Source organism: Serinus canaria, chromosome 3, assembly GCF_022539315.1.
Source record: "Serinus canaria isolate serCan28SL12 chromosome 3, serCan2020, whole genome shotgun sequence".
NCBI lineage: Eukaryota > Metazoa > Chordata > Aves > Passeriformes > Fringillidae > Serinus > Serinus canaria.
In genome coordinates, this window is record NC_066316.1 from 72,427,161 (window position 1) to 72,448,427 (window position 21,267).

Here is a 21,267-nt window from a genome sequence, read left to right on the forward strand (position 1 = left end):
TACTTGGAACATACCAACATGCAGAATTCAACTTGCATTTATTCCTCAGCATTGAAATCTAATGTCCTGATACCTCTGTTTTCACTAATGATTTTAACAGTCTTTCAAGATGAATGGCTTTGATTTTTATTAGGGGAAAATGTGCTGAATGACCAAGAAGCTCCTGTGGGTGTGCTCAAAATTATATCTGCCTCATTAGAGACAGTAGTTAAAACATACTGGTACCACTTCACTCAAGATTACAAAGCATTTAAGATTTTTCTTTACATTGTTTTATTTCCACTAGGCAGCTACATATTCACTCCTTTAACTACACGCTACAAAGCAGGAAATATAAAATTCACAAAAAAATTTAAAAGATATTATAAATTCCTCTGAGACGATAACTTCAGTTAACTGCACTGAAATATTGCAAATTAGGCAGAGAATAAGAGCACAAACCTGTTTGAATTGGTGACTTAAATTACATTCTCAGGAAAGAATTTCAGTGTGTTGCCCATGTCCCTTTTTTTCATTTTATCAGTATTCATCATGAATGTTATGGTACTGCAAATAAAGGTGCTGAAATTATATGGTGGAAGTCTGAATACCATGACAACAAAGTGCCTTAATTATAAGCATTTGAGAAGTATTCTGTTCAATTTAAGATAATTAATAATGAATCATTAGTGGTTTAGTATTATAAAATAGAAAATTTTTTCACCTCCTTAAACAACTTATTTAGCTAATTTGCTCAATCATTTGCAGAAGGTAAACAAAATTTGACAAAGTAATTCCTGCTAATAACCAGAAAATAAATGTGATTGGTGATGTCAGGCAAATAAAATGGGCAGGTAGAAATTTTGATCATTTTGTATTATCACTGTATCACTTAATTTAAAAGGACACTAATGAAAATTAGGTTGCATCAAAAACTCTATTAGAATAATTTTTCAATAAATAAGTTTTCTTTGCATGAAGCTGATAATATATGGCTGGCTACTACATAAAATATGTAATTCAATGCAAATATTTCTGTTAGTTTGGTTTGGTTTTGGACAATAGGTGTGTTTGTAAGTATTTCAGATCATCCCAGCATGAACCCATATAAAAAGTCACAGAGTTGAATACTCTGCTGCTGTGTATCTGTGCTTTGTTGTTGTCTCATGTAGCTGGCTGGTATCAGAACACATTTTTTAAAACTTTTTCTTATGATAGTACTGGTTTACTCCAACTTTACCCAATTATAAGTGAATATTCAAAGCTTGAGAGAATTAATCCCATAATTTGGAATTAATAGGAAGAGGGAAATATTAGGACGTTGCAATACTGCTATTTAGCATTCAGGCTTTTTTGGTTATGCTGCTGCTATTTAAAGAGATGTATGGTAAAAACTGTGTTTAAGAAAATAATAATGCAAATCAGATTATGTAAATTAAGCAGCTATGTAAGGATGTTTGATTCCTTATTGTTTGATAAAATTTGATTCCATCTTTAGAAATTTGCAAACAGCAGCGTTACAGTAAATGATGTAGAACTTAACTCAGAGAATGGAATTCATCTGCCCAGATATAGCATCCACAACTGAACTGATTGTCTAAAGTTTTCTTTTTTTAATCAGTGATTACGTTTCACCTCATCCTGAAGTAGAATTCAGATGAATTGCATTCTGCAGATGCACATTTCTTTCCAGGTTCTTAAAAAAGAATCTGAGATCTTTTTAAAAAAAAACAACTCAGGTGCAGCAGTAATTTGTAAAATTGGCTAAAATGAATCTCAGCATGCTCTTTTGCAGCCTGTTGTTCACCTGAACAAAATAGCATTGAAAGAACCCACTCTCGATTACAGTAGGGTTATTTCAAGTGGGAATGCTGAGTACATCATAACAGCAGTAAATTTTAGTAAAGCAACACAGGTAGAACAAAGGAGCATCTTTCATCATTGCACAATCTCAGTAGTCAATTTCTGCCACAGTATTTGACAGAATTAAATGAGCAATGACTGCCTTCTTTATTCTGCTTTTTAACAATTCAGTAAATCATCAGATTTCATGTTTGTTTAAATTCTGCTTTGAAATTGCATGGTTTAATTACTCTACTTAAATTCAAATTTTTAAAACTTCCTAAGCATACTCATTACTAATTGAACTTAATTGTTGCTGTCTGATCTGGTGCCTTTGCTGTATCTAGGGACACGTGTCCTTACTGCATTTTTATCTGGAGTAAAAGTTCTCACTGAAATAATGTTGGTTTAAATGAGTAAAGTTTTATAATACACCTCCAGCTCTACAGTGAAGGAGTACAAACTTTAGTCACTGTGTCTTTTTTATATGCTAACATAAAAAGAAAATATATTTTGGCCCACTTTTTAAGCATTTTTCCTTAATACAAAGAACTAAGCCATTGTGATGATATAGTTTACCTAAACATTTTGGCTGACAGTGAACATTTGAAGGAACCACATTAACAAATACCCTATTCCTTTTTTTCTAACTTTGAGAATAAAATGTCACAGAAATATAACAAAAAACACCAACATTTGGATTGGTATAAGTTTACTTTTTCAGGAGATGTCACTATATGCCTAGTTTTACTTTCAGAGTTGCAGGATGTAAGGACAGTTGCATTCCTGGGTGGGTGTTCTTCCTTCATCTTGAAGTAAAAATATGTTAGCATTGCTTGTTCACTTTCACTCTTCTCAGGAAAGTTTATCTTGAAAGCAGAAAAATTTTCCCACTAACAAAATAGTCAGTCCAGTTCTGTTTGTATCAATCTTTCTATTAATAGCTGGACCAATTGCCATCTTTCATATGTACATGCTTGTCTTATGTTGTTTACTCCTACAAACCATTTAAGATTCATGGATTTCTTGTTAATCTTTATAAAGGACTGTGTTTAATTGTTTAATGTGAATATTTGCTGTTTCACGTGTATGTAGTAGAAGCCTTGTAAGTTTTCCTAGAAGACACTGTTGTTAAAAATCTTCAGACTGTAAAAAATACTCATGTGATGCATCTGCTCTCATTTTATCTAGTTACTATAACTTGGATGATGTGAGCCATGACACTATGAATAAGTACCTCTCAAGCCTTGTTGAGAAATCCCTGTTTGATTTGGAAGGCTCCTACTGTATTGAAGTTGGGGAGGTAAGACTAATCTGTGCCTCACAAGATTCGGTAACACACACGCTCCTAGGAGCTGCGAACAGCAAGGTACAGGCTCCTTGATGGGGGATGTTAGAGTTTGTCTTTGTTAGACTTAGGTTGAAAACTCTTGTGGCTAAATTATAATGCTGAATTGTTTTTTGTGTTCTCCCTTAAAAGTAGCCTGAACATGTTTTGCAGTTATGTAGGAGCACTTGGGAGCTCTGTGTGTTTGTTTCTTCTTCTAACAGGATAACCGCAGCATTGAGCCGCTGACGTACGGCCGTATTGCCTCCTATTACTATTTGAAGCATCCAACTATTGGGATGTTCAAGGATCAGTTGAAACCTGAAAGCAATATTGAAGAATTGCTCCTAATTCTGACAGTAAGTTCTGATATTTCTTAAAAATACATAATTTTTACTCTTAAAAACACAAGTATTTGAAAAAAACGCACAAAATAAAGAAGAGCGATCTCCCCGATCTCTAATTTAATTTTTTTATTGTTTTGAGAAACATACCTGAATCATTTTTGGTGTTTTGAGTGTTTCATCTTATCAGTACATCAACATTGCACTTCTTTTGTTCTTACATCCCTTTATAATCTGCAGGATCTATACAAATCTGATATTTGTCTTTTCTAAGTTGAATATATTACTAAAATGACATAGGAATTACTGCTTGCGCTAAATCTGTAGCAGGACTGTCACTTTGTCCTGGGACAATCTGGAAGATAGAAGCAGCTTTAAGGAGTAGGGGAAACATATGGGGAATACCTCTTTCCTGAAGTGTCTGCTTTCCCTTTTCCCAGCCACCTCCCAGTCCTTGAGGTCATAACCTGAAATAACAGCATCTCCCACAGTAAATCTAGGGGCTGTTTAACAGAGAAGTGCAATGCAAGGCCAAAGACACCATGTATGATGCACTGTGTTAGTATTTCATTCTCACCATAGAAGAATCAAGGTTTACTCCATTTCCCTTTTTAAGTACTTACACAGTTGCAACTACAGGTTTGCTTTTTCACCATGGTGTAATTCTACTTCTATATATATATTTCAAAACAAGAAGGGCCTGAATATTATCCAGGAAAACTTATTTCTACCCCTATATGATTATAGTCTCTGTTGCATTAAGTACATTATACAAGGGGCCCAAGGTCAGTAATATTCTGATTTCTAAGTGTTACCTTTAAAATTTGAAGTCCTGTCTTACAGTGTTTATATATCTTACTTTTGTATTAATTATTGTTTCGGCATGCTGCCAAAACTTCTCTGAAGAGAAGTACGAGAAGTTAAAATAGTACACAACTCAACAGTTTGCAACTCAACAAAACCTGATCAGCATTTTATGAGAGACTAGGAAAACCACTTTTCTAGTACAGAGACTTTTCTTCCTGAGAAATTCAAAGCACCTGCTGCAAACATTCAGAGTGTTACAGCTCAGAAATAAAGGCCACAATAATCTTTTGTAATGGAAACTGTTAGACAACCTAAATAGAGGAATTGCTATCACTGACCCTGCAGTATCTGTTGTTCTGCTGCCAGAAAACATTGCAATTACACTAAATGAAATTCAGTGTATTCGGGTGAATTCAAAATGGTAATCATCCACAATACCTAGATATGCTGTATGTAAAATAACTGAAATTTTAAAAAGAAATACCCACATGTGAACAGAAGTAATACAATGTTGAGTATTCAAGAAGACTGCTTTACAGCAGCTGCTGTCTCTTTAAAATGTCCCCATAGTGAAAATTTCCTACACCTAGACATGTCAGGATTTTATTTTTCCAACAAATTTGGTAAGGAAAGGTTGAAAATATTAGCAGAGATGGCATTTCATACCACTGCCTTAGCTGATGAGCAGGATATGGGAGAGGAACAATGGAAGAAGAACCTAGTGCTGCCTGTTTGAATTTGTCTATTTGTCTGTGTGCATTCATGAATTGCAAAATTAACTGGCAAATGTTTCCATTGTAGATGGAACTTGGGACCCTAATGATGAGTAGAGATTGTAAAATTTTAAGTTCATTAATCCTGCTTTACTTTTTTTTAAATTTTTGATTTCCTGATAATAAAGTTTTGGAGGTTATCCATTTACAATCTCAAGAGGAATGAGACTAAAAATAAAATTGCTTAGGGGTCAAAATGAGCCATATGTATCAGTTTTAAAGATGAAAAGGATTTACAAGTGCTGCATGCCATCAGAGCTGACAGCTCTTGCTTACTTTTTATGTGGATGTTGATTCTCATAATTACTAGTGGAACTACTATTGTACCTCGTTGAAGGTGCAAAATAAAAGGGCTTTTTTTTCATCTGATGTAGTGTTGAAAAGAAATGCCATTTCAACAGTTACTGCCAAGGATGTTTTTTCCCCCTAAACACTGCACATTAATGAGTTTTATAATTACAGCAGTTGCTTCACACCTCTATTGTTAACCAATGACATTACATCTGCCTCACTCCACTGCTGCCCTCCTCCTTCTTATTGAAGCATTTAGCGGTTTTGGCAATAGGGAATTACATGGCATGGGGTAAGTAGTCTAATTAGGTATAAGTGAAAATCCTGAGGGAAAAGGATGTTTAAAAAGTAATTTGAAGAATCTCTTAATGATGCTGAAACTGAAAGCTGTAGCTATAGTACAAAAAGGCCTGTTACCATTACAAAAATGATTGTGATTATTCTGCTGATCACTGTTTCGAAGTTTCAAATTTTAGGCTGTGCTTTTTAAGAATAACCATCCAAGCATTTCTCATGCAGTTGCAGGATTTAATAGATGTAACACTTATTATTAGTAGGAATTTTAACTAAGCTTGCAAACCTTTTGATATTTACAAGTTTCTGATCTATAGAAGGAAGACAAACATGAGCAATTAGAAAAAAGTAAATCCTGATATTGATTTTTCAAATGGGATATAAATACCAAATATATAATTAACTTGGAGAGTGGCAAAATTTGTTTAAAGCAAACCATGGGAAAAAAAGCAAGATTTTGTTCAAGAATTCAGAAATTTAGGATTGTATTAAGGGGGTTAAATCTGAGTTTTATTAAGGGATTCTGTGTTTCAGATTGATATTTTTGCATGCTGAGTGGAAGTGTTCAAAATTCAGGGTTGATCACCAGTGAATGATCAAGGAACCTTTACAACTCACGTGAAAAAGTAGTTGTGAGTCATCAGTTTCAAGTGTTGGTGGATCTCTCAAAAAAGTCACATAATAGCAGGATTTGTTTTCACTTAGTGGAAGACCACTCAGTCTTCTCCAGTATCTGTTCTTTTCTCTGTTTTTATTTTACCTTTTCATTTTGATCATCTGCCAGAATTTTACAAGATCAAATGAATTTTTTTTCCCATTCTGGTGTAGGGGTTGAGTATTCATAACATGAACAGGAGCATGGCACATAGGAATAGCCCAACAGCAATGTTGGAAATTTCCAGTTATAAGTGATGCAGATAGGTGGGCAAAAATCCCCTCATGGTTTCCCTGCTCCTCTCAGTAAATCTGTACCTGAGATGTTTGAGCTGTCTTGGGTTTGCAGGTGGAACTTCACATTCAGTTATTTTTGTGCTAGTATACTGGTATCTTTTTTTTTCTGAGAGAAAATGTCTGATGTTTTTCCATAGAGCTTTCTTTAAACCTTTCCTAACCATGCTTAGGCAGTGGTAATCCAAATGAGCTTAATCACTGTTGAGTTATGGTGCTTCTTGCATTAAGTATTATTGATGAGAAAGTGTTCATGAATTATTACTGACAGGCTGGATTTCCCTGAGGTGCCTAAAGAGTGTTTCCTTTAATTCTGATAGTTAGGTGCAGAAATTAAAAAAGAGGTCTAGGTAAAAAACAATGATAGGTACTTTAGGGTAATTCTTGTCTTTTTCTGCACAAATGCTTTTAAAATCAAAGAGCAGGGTTTTGTGCCTTGAGGAAAGAAAGTCTGTCATTCTGATTGATCAGGGTTGTGACACCTAGATCCACTAGTTTCATGATTTTTGGTGAGTTTTAACTTATTTTGTTATCTGGTTAATATTTACAGAGCAAAAAATTTGTCATACCTGTCCATACCAGACAGTGGAGAACATCATTCCCATCTCTCATCCCTTGTTTTTGCTCCATATTGTCCCTGATTTCTTCTTTCTTTTTTTTTTTTTTTTTTTTTAAATTCTGCCTATAAAAGAGAACTGATTGCTTTTCATGTGCCTACTACTGTCTTTCATGTAAACTGTTAATAAGAAAGAGGGGATTTTTTCCTCAGAAAAGGGAGATTAGAGAAAGGACATGGTATTTTTTTATAGTGGAGCATCCGTGTCTGTCTTTTTGTAATACTAACATGGACACAGAAGTTTGGTCTCCACATGCCTCTTCGCTTTATTTCTTTCTGAAAATAGATATGGTGACACTGGCTTGTATTAGACTAAGTAATTTGGAACTCAGCAGAAAATCTGGCATTGTTGGAGTCACAGGCTTGGAAGGTAGAAGGAGGAAGTTCATGAAACAGGCACTCTCCATTCAAGATACATAGGTAGCAAATGAGTAGATTTATTAATGCCTTATCTGTCTTTCATTACCTGGTAGCTATTTGTACTATGAGAACCTAGATAACTCAATTAACCTGTAGCTTTATTTCCTCTTCATCATTGTTGGCAATTTCTATTCCAACCAGGGAAATATGCAATTCTTTGAGAGTATTTACACTCTCAGTCTAAAATAATTTTATTTCTGTAAGGGGATTCTGTTGCTGATTTGGTCTCCTGTGAAGGGGCCACAAAGGTTTTTGACTCAGTGATAAACCATCTTTTCAACAGGTCTCCAGTTAAACACCAGGGAAGGAGGAATTAATGCCTCACAAAAATACTATCAAAAAAAGAAGCTGATGTGATCTGTTTTCTTTAGTATTATCCCTGCAAGGCATAGCAGAAACATTGCTTTTAGGAATTTTTAAGATACTATATAAAGCTGGGTCTCTGTTCTTTAGTCATTTCAGAAAAAAAATGTGATCACTCTTCCTAAGTCAGTCAGTGTTTACAGTTAGTGTAAAATTACTTTTGTATTTAATTTAGAAGAAAGTAAAGGTGCTACTATGATTTTCTTCCAGGCATAAAAGCACAGCAAAATATATTCATTAAGTCATTCTTTTTAATATGGCATTTCAGTGTCAATAACTGAAGTATTTTATAAAGTAATATGTCAGATGGAAAGCAATTTATTACATGCTAGCCTTTAAAGGATTTCCATGTCTGATTTCACATCTATGGTACACTCAACAATATGAACATCAGTGCTGTGGCCTTAGCCATTATTCATATTTTAGTAATAGAATAAATATTTTTCTATATTTTTAATGGAAGAAAACTGTTACCTCTTACAATTAAATCTTTTCTTTACAATAAATCTGTTCAATACATAAATTTCATCCTAACCACAGACATTTCCTGGACAATTGACTTTTTTTTGTATAGTCCTTATTCTCTAGATTTTAACATGTTAAAGCATTTGTGCTTCAGTTCCCACTTGAATCACCTAGATGGTATCACAGTGTGTTTGATAGTTTAAATTTTAAAATGATGTAGAGGTTCATGAAAATAAAACAAAATACTAAAGTGCATTTCAATAGCATCCAAATATCATCATCTATATCTAATATATTCAAAAATAGCGTGTACTAGGAAGAAAAAATACTTATATGGATACTCACACATTTAATTAGTCTTGATTTTGCTCTAGTTCCAGTAGATGGAGCAGTTTTTAATGTTGCTGCAGTACTTGAATTTAGTCATTTTTTTGTAACATCATGACACAACTGTTTCCTGGTCTTCTTTTTCCAAATGATTGTTTGAGCTTTAGTTTGAAGGCATAATATGCTGGCTTCCTTTCCAGGAAAGCACAGTCCATTAGTAAATCAAGGTAACAATGCCCACCAGTGACAGCTAACTCAACATGGCATAAGTCTTCCATTTTTATGGCATCAATAAGAAAGAATTACAGTCAAAACCAGGAAATACAAATCCTTTCCATCTCCAGTATACATGAATTTCTAACCTCCAATTTACAGGTCTACTTTTTTCCCCATCCAATCTTCCTATTTGTTTTCTTTCTTTTTAAAGTCATTATATGTCTGTTGGAAAAAAAAAAAAAACTACAAAAAAAAAGCAACCCACACCTAACTAAAGTAATACTCACAAAAGCTAAATTAAAACCTATTTTATAGTTGTAGCTAAACATTTCTGAAAAACATTTGCCATGACAAAAGCCATAAAACAAGAACTGTTATCTTGGATATGGTAATAGGGAGTTTTCTTCAGGCTTTTTGGTTTATTTGCTGCAATTGCAGTGCAGCATCCAAGGGAAAACTTTTGAAAGTGTATATAGCTGTGGTAGTAGAAAGCAGTAGCCTCAGGCCATATCCCCATTTCAAACACCTGCTTTAGTAATTATTTCTGTCAGAAAAATGAGGAAATAAATTCCTTTACCAGGATGCAGTTATAGCAGCAAAGCACTCATGTATATCAATGGAAAGTGTTCTGAGAGCCAGGCAGACAGAAGTAGTGTCCTGGTCTGGTGAAGGTGAACACTGGCTGCCATCTGTGGCAAATCAATGTTTGCCTGTGGTAGAAGCAAATTCAATGATAGCAAGCTTAGTTTAGCTGACTGCTCAAAGCTGCATGCATTTCAGCCATGGATCACTTATTTGTTTGTGGTTTTTAGCACAAACAGGTTTTGCTTACTGCTTGACAGTTAGAATCACAGTCACCATCATGCAAGGTTTCAAATTATGCAGAGTTGTATGCATGCAAAGTATTCTTACAGGAAGTGGAATGGCTTTTCTCAGCAGTCATGCCACGTGGCTGTATACTTTCAAATAGACAATATATTTGTTGAAATACTGTTTGTGTTTGTTGGAACATGAACCAAAGTTCTCAATGGCATCTTTATTATGGTAAAGCTGAATGGTTTCTAATCTGTAAGGCTGCTGTGATCAATGGCTGTGTGTTCACATGTCCCAAATGCTCCAGCAGGAAGTCTTACAAACTCAGTTTGTAGTTAGCAAGTCAGTTCAAGTTCTACCTGCTTTATTCATCCCAATTTGTAATTGAAGCAGGATAAGCAAATTCAGACCTTCTGCACTCTGCAGTTCTTTTGTCAAAACTGGCTTCTAGACAATGCCTTTGCCTTTGATAGATTTATACAATTGTACTACAAGTTGTAATGGTTAACAATCACGTTGATAACTTTGTTTTCATAAAATGCAGTTCACTTAGTGACTCCAACTGGGCCATACAGACTGCTGTTTAAAGGCACAAAAATACTTTTCTCTGTCAGCTTAGAAAATATTGCATGTAAAACTACTAAGAAAGAGGATGACATTGTAGCTTGTTCTCTGATTTGAACATAAATTTCAGGATAAGGATTGGTTTGGCTGAAATGATTGCATCATACAAGATTGATATCCAGCATATATTGTTCCTTTGGCATAGTAGTTAAAAGAAAAAAAAAAGAACATAAGAGGATTACTGATCAGTCATTAATGAAGTATCTGACACTTGTGTTTTCCTATTTGCATTTAGATTCTTTCTTTGTCTCATTTTCTTTTTATTTTTGTTCCTGATGGGGGTCTGTCTAGCTTCAGAAATTAAATTTTACTTTCAATGTTGATGTTATGCATTATCAGAGATGAACTTTTAGGAATCGACCTCTCCTATTTAGAAATATTTAAGAAATAGGCGTCTCCTATTGCCTAATATTTACAAGGTATTTTATTTCACAGCTACTTAGGGAGGCTACCTGTAATGTTGGAAGAAATTGCAGAGGGATTTTTGCTACAAAAAGGCCTTAGAATTTGAAAAAATTTGAAAGCATTTGAAAAATATTGTATATATATTTAGAAATTTCTTGTATGATAGAAAGATTGCTTCTAGAGAATAAATGGGTGCACATTTTCTTCACCTCTGCAACTTAATAAATGTAAGACAAGCATCAAGCAAAGTATTAGAATTGATGTATGGGAAAATTACCAATGTATGCACTTTTATAAGTACTTTTTACTGGGGTAGTGCTCAAATTCGGCTTTCCTTAATTTATAGTAGGCCATTGTCCTCTTTCCATGGAAGAATCAAATCAGACAGCCAATTTGATTGGGTTGCCCACATTCCAATTTCCACTTCCACCTCCTTTCCTTTCTGTCATCCAGTGGGAAAGACTAGCAAGCCAGCAGAGATGACTCAAACTACTTGTTTTCAGAAAGAGAAAATAAGTCTATTCCTCTCACCTTATAGGGTGAGAAAATAGCTAAAATACCTCTCACAACAGGCCTCTTAAATGTTTCTCCTGGCAGATTGTCACCGTGCTTGCTTACAAAATGGGTGCATAGATGTCTCTTGACAAAAGATTTTTAGTTACAACTGATGCACACAGTATTAGGAAATTTTATCTTAAACATATTAAATCATTGAATGCACAGTATTTTGTAGGTTAAGGTGATTAATTTCAACTGGTTTATCATTTGCTTAAGGCAACAAGCATCTATAAACAACATGATATGTAGGTAATAAATTTTGTAGGTAATAAATAATATGTAGGTAATAAATCAGCATCTTATATGACTGCATAGAGTAAATTGTCTCAATTTACTCTATGCAGTCATATAAGATGCTAATTTTTAATACTTCTTTAGCTATAAGAATGCATGTTTGCTTTCTCTCGATTCACACAGAACAGATGGATGCTTGACTGCCTGCTAATCCACAGCTGGAATGGTTTCAGCGGTTTCCACGTTGCTGGGTTAGAGTGGCTTTTCTAGTGGACTGAGAGGGCAGCAAGAGAGGGATATCATTATTCATCAGTATCCCAGTGGGATCGCTGCCAGCAGAGATTAATTTTTTCTGTTATGCTTGTAAAACAAGCTCAGGTGGAGTCTCTAATCCTCGGGGCACGGGTGGCAGATCAAGGAAGATGCTACAAAGCTAGTTAATTTTCAGATTCTAGGGGAAACAGAAGCTCTGTTAGATGTATAAATACATGATTGCAAATTTAAGTAGCTCAAATCCAAATGGGATCTTCCTAGACATCTGGTCCTGAAAATCTCAGCTTTCTTTGTCTTTTAAAAGAAGTTCTTAAAACTTTATGGCAGAGGCAAGATATCTTCAACTCTCTTAATCATCAGTTATCATTCCACTTTTTTTTTTTTTTTTTATATACAGATCCTACAGTGTATTTTAGATGACTGTCTTTATTTACATGTAGGCAAGACATTTTACATATCTGTGTAAGAACACTGAGTTTACAGTGTTTTCACAAATTTCTGTGCAGTGGCAACCACCAAGAAGAATTACCACTTGCCATTGAAAAAGGATTAGATTTGCCTTGATAATGCATGGTACATCCTATTTTGGTAATGGCGTGTCCTGTTAAGGTCCACTGTGGTACAAGGGCATTTTTCCCATGTTATTCTTGGTATCAGACCTGTTGTCATTTGTAACAGAAATGTTGATAGAACTCAAATCAAGCATCCCAAAAAAATCACAAGTTGTCTATTTGTATAATAGACTTCACATATTTTTCCTTTACTGACTTTTTTGTTTCCTCAGTAATTACCCTTCTTTCTCACCCTTGTAATTACCAGTGTTTTCCATCTATGTATTTCCTTGTAGCTCTTGAGTTGTTCAAAACATTGGGTTGGATTTTCAGGCAATGTTAATTCACATAGTTACACTGAAATGAATGGAGATGTGCCAGTTTTTATCAGCAGGGAACTACCCTTATTGAAATTTACTTGCAACAGCTGTCATTTCCGCTTAGAGTTGTGGGTTTTTATGATTATATTAAACTATTTTCATTTAAAAGTGCTCAGAGTGAGACCAGTAGCATTGGCTTGCTGAAAAGACATTGTGCATGTAGGCACCTTCCAAGTTTCCCATATATTTCTGCCAGTTTGTATTGTTCTTCTGTTATTCTGGGCTTGAGCCTCTCTTGAGCACAGGCTGCTACTCATTTCACCACATGATGACAGGTATTCACGCCTGTGAACTTCTTATTCCCTTTTGTCTCTGGTCACATAGCAGTCTAGATCCCGAATTTAATCCAGTACAAAAATGCAGCAGTGTGCATTTGTGGCTCCCCACTAGGGGACCTGCCACAGGTCAGCAGGTTTGAAATCTGGTTTTCAGCACACAGAGCTTTTAGAGCTTGCCATTCACATATACAGGACGTGGGGACCCCATTTCACATCAAGAATTAGTAGCACTTACTCATGTCTCCATGCGGAGCGGCATTAACTTAATGCAAGGATCTGTTAACTTCTTCCCTGGGTCTGGGCTCTGCACTGAAAGATCCCAATGGAGGATCAAAGCCAAAGATGGAAAGTGACTGATCGCTTTCCCAGGGAAAGCTGTGTGCCAGGATTTTCTATTCCAGTTTTTATTGCTATCATCATCTCAGTCAGCAGTTGGCCCAGCTGATTCAGCCAAGCTCAATTTCAAAATGCGGACAGACGTCCAAATGGATCTGAAGTAGAGTTCTCGTGACAATGAGACTTTTGAATGTATACTCAGAGAGATTTTCCCAGTTTCCTGTTAGCAGATTACTGAGTTCATGCACTGAAAAGCTGTTCTGTAGTAGTGCAATACAATTCGTTTCAGTACAGCCAAAATCAGTCAATTTTAAATCTTTTCTATAATATGACTTGAGATCACAGGGAAAGTAAGCTGTGGGTCACTGCCCCATCTAGGTTTTAAGATGAAGAAAATGGAGCATGATAACACATGCAAAATGTGCAGGTTTGAAGCATTCTCATGAGAAATAATCAGAAAAATCAGACATTTTGGAGAGGCAAAAACTCTAATATATCATTTACAGCAATCAAATGTAGTAATTCTCTCACATTATGAAAATTCACTTTATAAATGGAATTTGTACCATTCCATTTATATTTATTTGCTGTGGTCAAAGTATCTTATTCTAGGTGAAAAATGTGTGTTCAGTACCAGATGTTTGCTCTTATTTTTGTCCTAATTTATTCTTCTTCTGTATTTATTTTTTCTTAAACTGTCCAAGTATTACAGGAATACTTATAAGCAATAATTTAACTTAAAAACCTAAGAGCGAACTAAAGCCACATCTATGAAAGTCGTACAGGCTTAATACTATGAGAGTACCTATACATTCAGGGAAAATCTATTTTTAAAACTGGTTTTATTAGGACTGGCCAGAAAAAGTCGGACTGAATTGTGACTGGGATCACAACCTTTATGAAATAGGGAATGTGAGAGGTAGGACTTAAAATCATGAATTCATTCGTTGTTGTAATGTTTTAGTAAAATATGTAACTTAAATAGGAAAATTTCCTGAAATAGAATGGTTCTATAAGGATATATTTTAACATTTAGTAAGGAAATTACAGCGATTGTATTGTCTATTACTGTGTCTTCCCCTACACTGAAACTCAGCTTCTCTAATATGGTTAGGAAGCTAGAGGGAAAAAAAAAAGGAAAATCAATTTTCAAGTTAGTATAGAAGGCCTAAGAACTTCTTTCCCATGTCAAATCATTGTTACTTTATAATAACCCTCCCCCTCCTGTATGCTAGCATGCTTGCATATTCTTTTATCAACTCCATGAGGCAGAGGTCTGTAATTTAACTTTGTAGTTTAGAAGTTCCCGGATCTGCCAGGTCACTCTTTGCTACTGGTAGCTAATATTGCTGACCTCGTATTGCTCTGTGAGCAGTGGCAAAGGTCTTTCAGACTCCTGACCCCTGGTCATCAGGAATGTCATCAGCAGTTTGTAGTTTGGATGTTTTAAGTAAGAGGTGAACTTGTGAAATCTAAACCCTTCAGGGTGTTTTTAAGTGATCACTCAACTGTTTCCTTGCCCTAGGTTGTGCTTTTTATGATGTCTGTAATTGTAAAATTTGTGGTGTTTATCATACGTGGCTATTAAAAAGCAAAAATCAAGTGCTTGTCTATTTAAAGTTAAAAGTATGAGAATACAATTAATATATTGCATATTAACATAATAAAAGATTATTTAATAATTAATTTCTCTGATCACTAGCATGAGGACTAAGAATTGTAAGAACTTTTAACCTGTATGTTCTTATAAAATATGTTTGTGGGTCTCCTGGTGGAAATGGGCCCAATTTAAATCATGAACGATAGTTACAAATTCATGTTTAAAATATAACAGATTTGCATAATTACATGTTGATGGGTTTTACAACTTTCTCTCTTTAATTTCTCTTGTCCAGCTGGAAATTTCCAGTGTTTGTTCTGTTGAGTCTTAAATCTAGAGACAGAGCCCAGAGTAGCCCAGCCTCACTGTTTTGCAATTACCCAGTTAATTGGGTTAATGTTACACTTTGAATTCATACCTTTTTTTTTTTTAATGTATACCTATTCTCTCTAAAAGTGCATTAAACAGTAATTGAATAAAAAATTTTAAAAAGTTTCTGTTTATTTTTGAAGATAGTGAGCATGTCTTTTTCCTTGGACAATGCTCTCCATTATATGCATCTGTTTCCCTACTTTTCCAGAGGGTGAAGAGTGGTCTGATGGGGAGTTAAAAATGTGACTGGAGCATTTTCCTATAACCTGAGCTGGAGTGGAGGGTCAGGGCAGAGAGAGCCCCCAGTGCCCAAGAGGGGACCCCCTTTCCCCAGGCAGGGACAGCTGCTGCCTGGAGGCTGTGGCTCTGACTTCTCTGTGCCCTGTGGCTCAGGGCTGGCACAGGGCTCTGCCTCCTGCCTTTCCTCCCTGGCAGCCACCAGTCCTGGAAGGGGAGGCATGGGAAGGCCACTGCAGGGCTGGCTCTAAAATGCTGGATGCAGTTTGATGGCACTGCCACATACACATGCAGCTTATGGGGAGATGTTGTACAGTATGTGAAGACAAGGAGTTTATTTGTAAACATGATGTTGTGAGTGACACTATCATGTAGCAAATACATTTTAATCTTGCCTGAAAAATGTTGTTGTCTTCTTTTGAACCATGTTCACTAATTTTTAAGATCTCTACAACACCTCAGCCTGCTCTGTGGTTTAGCAGAGGCTGCCAGCCTGCCCTGAAAATCTGGAGCATTTCTTCTGAAAAGTTTGTCTTAAAAGTTTCTTTTTACATGCATAAAACAGAATGAACTGGCAGAAATTATTTTTTTTCCCTTTTAGTCTATAATATGAATTTTGAAAACACATGTCATGTTTGTTTTTAAAACTTATAACTAGTAACATATGGTTGTAAGTGTCTTTTAACGGGAATATTGTCATAGACCTTTTATATCTAAGAGTAAAAAGAAAGCACCCAAGCATTTGGAAGTTTAAATTATGTCCCATAAAACTGAGACCAAAATGTATACATTTAGAGGCTACCAATAAATTCCTTAAAATAGGAGTTTATAATGGAATCACTTAGAAAGATAAACTTTTCAGAGCAGTAATTCTAGCAAGTACTTCTCTAATTCTGTATCTGAATCTACATTATTTTTCATATGAGCTGAAAAACTACTTGTAAGTTAGGTTTGGTTTTGGTTATTTTAGTTTTTTCCCCTCTTTTTTAAAGAACACGTTTCCTCACCTTCATAAATTTTCTGAATATAAATGTAAATTTGATTATCTTCTAGCTGCCAGTCAGGATACAACTGAGTAAATGTAGTGTCTTTCCTTATCAATCAAACTCACACTCGAAAATGTGACAATAAAATATACTATAGATATGTTGGTTACTTTAAATAATGTTCACAGGATACACTTGTGCCATTCCTTTGTCACATAATATGGTCTTTTTCTCTTGGGAAAATCATGGGCAAAGGAAGATTAGCTTGAGAGCTTTACTTAACCAATTTCTTAAATTTTCCTTATGATATAGGTAACAGGATCAAATGAGATTTCTATCAGCACATGAGTGGAGATACATATGTGTGTATGTATATATATACACACAGTTATTTGGAAATCATTCCAAAATGTTTTTAAGTACAGAAGCTCAAGTATCCTCAAAGTAAAATTTAGCATCTTTGAACCTGTTAGAAGTCAGATGTTACCTAGCTATTCAACAAATGAACAATCCTTGTTACTTCTCTATTTTGACCATGCTTCTTATCTCTACCCTACATCAGGGGTAAGTAGGTATCACCTAAATGAAGACAGGTTGCTTCAAATTTAGTATTTCAGCATCTTCCTATACAGTGTAGCAAAGAGTGGCAAGTCTGGATGCTGCACTAGAGTACTCTGTATCACTTTGTACAATGGATCAAAAGACAAAATCCAGTTGTATAATAATATTACTGTTGAGCTTATATTCACATCTCCAGTTTTCCAAAGATCAAAATCTGCTGTTTTCACTTGGGAAAATAAGTTGGATATTGGCATACCATTGTACTTCTGGTAGCAGAGAACTAAAATTCTTAATGCATTATTAGTGGTAATTGCAGAACAGCTGTAAAAAATCACCCACATTTATTTATTGTAGCTTATTAATTCTATTCATGAAAGTATCATTTTTGCAGTACTTCAGCATGTACTTAGACTATTAGAGGAGTTTATGTAATTTAAATCAAGTTTCAGGTAAAGAGAATGGAATTACTGAACTAGCTTAAAATGATCCTTGTCTTTTCTCTTTTTTTATTTTAGTATTTAATTTTAGTACTAGTCTGCTGCAGTATTTTTTATACTTTAGTTTTAAAACTGTTTATTCTTATAGCAAAATATTCTAAGAATTCTTTTGTATTGTGTCTTCTTCCTTCTTTCGAAGGACAGCAAAATATGTTGCAAGCTTATTAGAGTTGAAAATGTGGTGAGAACCCAATATACTGATGGGGTTCACAGTGTCTATATAAAGGAAATGAACATACAGACAGTCAATTCTAAGGCAGTTTCAATAGCATTGCTAAAGCAAAGACTGCTGGTTCAACTCTGGAATGTGAGAAACTATTTTTGGTTTGGTTTAGACCCTCATTGTTACAAATTAATCAGCTGCTCTTTAAAGTCTAGAACTCATTAACTTTAAAAGTTTTACTGTTCCCATGACTGAGCTTCACTTAAAATATTCAAGTTTGCTTCAGTAGCTCACCTTGATTCCATTTCTGTCTGTGGTCCACAAGTATCACCTCCTGTAGACAAAGTGGCAAGATGTACTTACTCAAGATTTAAAATACTTTAGGAGATCTAAATGTGGTATAAGTTTATAGCTCAGCTCTCATTATAAATCAGTAATTTCGGCCGAACTTCCACTTTTTGTGGGTAGAAAGAAAATCTGGGGTGGGGGGGGGGAGGGTTAACCCTGTGGACTCTGCAGAGCACAGTACTTCACCTTGCTGGATACCTCTTTTAAATTTTAGTTTGGTCTGGCTCCTCAAATGCCTGCTAGTACCACAAAACTGCAAAAGATATCTTTTAAAATAGTTTGAGTTGTTTTCTTTTAGGGCTATTCTAACAGTTCAAATAAAGGGTGATGGTAAGCTGCGTATTTGGAGCATGATGTTGTAGACAGGACTTTAAGATGATTCTGTGGCTGCTGTTATGCAGGAAACAGAATTCAATTACCAGAATAGCCCTCTGGCCTTGTAAAATGTAACTGTGGAGATTATGCAGGTCTGTGTGTGACATTTCTCACTGGCAGTGCAAGTTACTGTCTCCTATACGAGCACCCTGTGTCGCATGCAGGCTGAAATGTAAGTCTGAGATGACTCCTACACCCTTGAACTGATGCAGCAGTCTCTAATGCCCAAAAGGAGACACTATTGGGAAAGTCCATCACAGAAATGTAGGAGAGAGAGATGTGACATGACTACCAAATGCACAGTTGCAGAACCTGTAGCTAAAATTCCTGGTTATCTCCTGGTATACACAAAGTTATGCTGAACGGTGTAGATGCTTGTAAACCTGTTATTGTACATGGCCTGCAACTGCTCTGATTTAAGAGGAGAATAAGGGAAAGTGAAAAAAGTGCACAGAAGTGCTTTGTGGTTTAACTATGAAGCTTGTATTAAGTTTCTTGACTTTAGAATGAAGATTAATGATTGATATGTAGTTTGATCTGTTTCCTCACCCATGGAAATAAGAACGGCGTTCAGATATGGTGTACTACAACGATATATATTATATGTTGTGTGGAATAGTTGAAGCTACAGCCTTTACAGAACAGATTGAGATTTGCAATGAAAAGGAAAACTAAAATGAAAAATATTGAGTGAACAGCAGGGCCCATTTGAGGTGATTACAAAGGATGTTTCTTTATTCTGTCTTTTCTTATGCAACCTGAAAACAGTAGCAGGGGGTTACAAGCAGAGTTCATCACAAAGTTGTCAATCACTGTCATTTAACGTTTTGCAATGGAAGATGTCTTTATTCAAGGACAGCTGGGCAAATCAGAGAAACAGATTTGCAGTTAGTAGTCTGTCCAGCCTACACTAAGCAAACAAGGACAGGGCAGACATACCGGCCTCTCACATAAAAATATAATGGACTCTGCTGACCTCGGTGCCCTCCATTCAGCTTCATTCTCAGTTGTATAAAAGCTTCACTACCCATTCTCAATTTCCTTTAATTACCTACATGATGCAGATAAGAAAATGAACCTCACTTACTTACAGTCAATGATCACAAACAGGAAATTAAGTAGGCAAGTTGTTTAAAATAAGAGGAGTGTTTTGGATGTAAATAAAACATGTGCTGGGGAAGAATTAGGGAAAATGCATTTTCAGGGGTACCAGTTGGTCTGGACTGACTTGGCTGATCCTCCTTCTTTCTGCTACTTTAAACTGCAAAGCAAAACTAAGTAAAAAATCTCCTTGGTAAATATTCTTTAAAATATCTTTGAAGGAGAAGCCAGTTAAATAAAAAGAGTGAAGCAAACATGCAGCCTTCTATAGGGCTTAAAAAGATTGTGACCTTAGGTTCAGAGAATAAATGACCACAGTTTTCACAAGAGATCTAGCAGAGACATCCAGGATTAAGCAGCAGTTGTCTTTATTCAGTCTTCACTTCTAATCTGCAGTTGAGATATGAAATAAGTTAATGACATTCTGATTTTCTTTCCAAACCTTAAATTGTCTAATGGTTACCATTCCTTTTACATTGATATCACAGTTTAGACATAGTTTCCTTGCACCATTAAAAAACAGAAAATTTTGTGCTGTCAGTTGTCAAGGAGTAAAACCAGCTCTCTCTGACTGCTTTTAGGAATTTTCAGAAAAGGTTCTGTGTCTTAGGATATTAATGAGGGTAGATGGTTCTTTGTAAGTCAATTAGATAGTTCAGTTAGGTGCTCTAAAATTGGCATTTTTCTTTACCTCGCTCTTCACTGGTTACTGTTGTGAATATTTCATTAATATGGATTTGCAGGAAGTCTGATGAAATTGAAGACTAAAGTGCAAAATATTGAATCTGTGGTTTAAGAGGAATATAAAACCCTGAACACTTTAAATTAATGGTCTCTGCTAAGCCTGTAGTTTCAAAGACATTGCCCTTCGGGCTCCCCAAATGACTTTTTATTTTATGACAAAAGAAATACTGTCTCATAAATTACAGATGGAAAAGACATCACATATTATAAAACTCTTACCTTACTTGCAAGTTTTATAATTCAGAAAGATGGTTCTCACTCCAAGGGATACATACACATGTACATGCACAAGAGGATTTTGTGGAGGGAAAGATTGCAGATTAAGTCACAAAACTGATTCTTTAGCCGAAATTATCCTCCTTAGGATGTTTCTGTTGAACTTTTTTTCAAAGACAGTGGATTTCCCAAGTGGAGAATTGGCATCTCTGACTGGGATACCAAACCAGTTGTACGTGCTCCTCTCAGCAGCTATGATGTTGCTACTTATAACTACATTTAGATTACATGTTGGTGGGCAGCTCCTTTTGGCAGCAGTGAGAAGGTTCTTACACAGCTTTCATTATGGCGTGAATAGCATTACTACCACTCTCAAACACAGCCAATGTTTTCAGCACCTGCTTAAAATTTTGTACTTTGTTTTGATCACTCATCATCAGTTGCTTAGACACTGACTGCTCAAAATATTGGAAAAAATATTTGAAAAGAAGCGTATAAGAGCTATTCCAAAGCTACTGGGTTTTGAATACCAAGAGAAAAACTCAAAACCTGAAAATTGAAAATATGAGGTTTTGACTTCTTTATAGCTAACGTTAAAATGTT

The 21,267-nt window shown here is 35.4% G+C and overlaps 1 protein-coding gene across 2 annotated transcripts in view; it reads left to right on the plus strand.

The window, feature by feature from the left end:
• Positions 1-21,267, plus strand: part of ASCC3 (activating signal cointegrator 1 complex subunit 3) — a 252,139-nt gene that overhangs the window by 208,477 nt on the left and 22,395 nt on the right. For both annotated transcript variants that reach the window (XM_030235642.2, XM_050973217.1), the window contains exons 35-36: positions 3,013-3,124; positions 3,373-3,507. In XM_030235642.2, the coding sequence (XP_030091502.2) occupies positions 3,013-3,124; positions 3,373-3,507 (247 nt within the window). The remainder of the gene's footprint in view (positions 1-3,012; positions 3,125-3,372; positions 3,508-21,267) is intronic.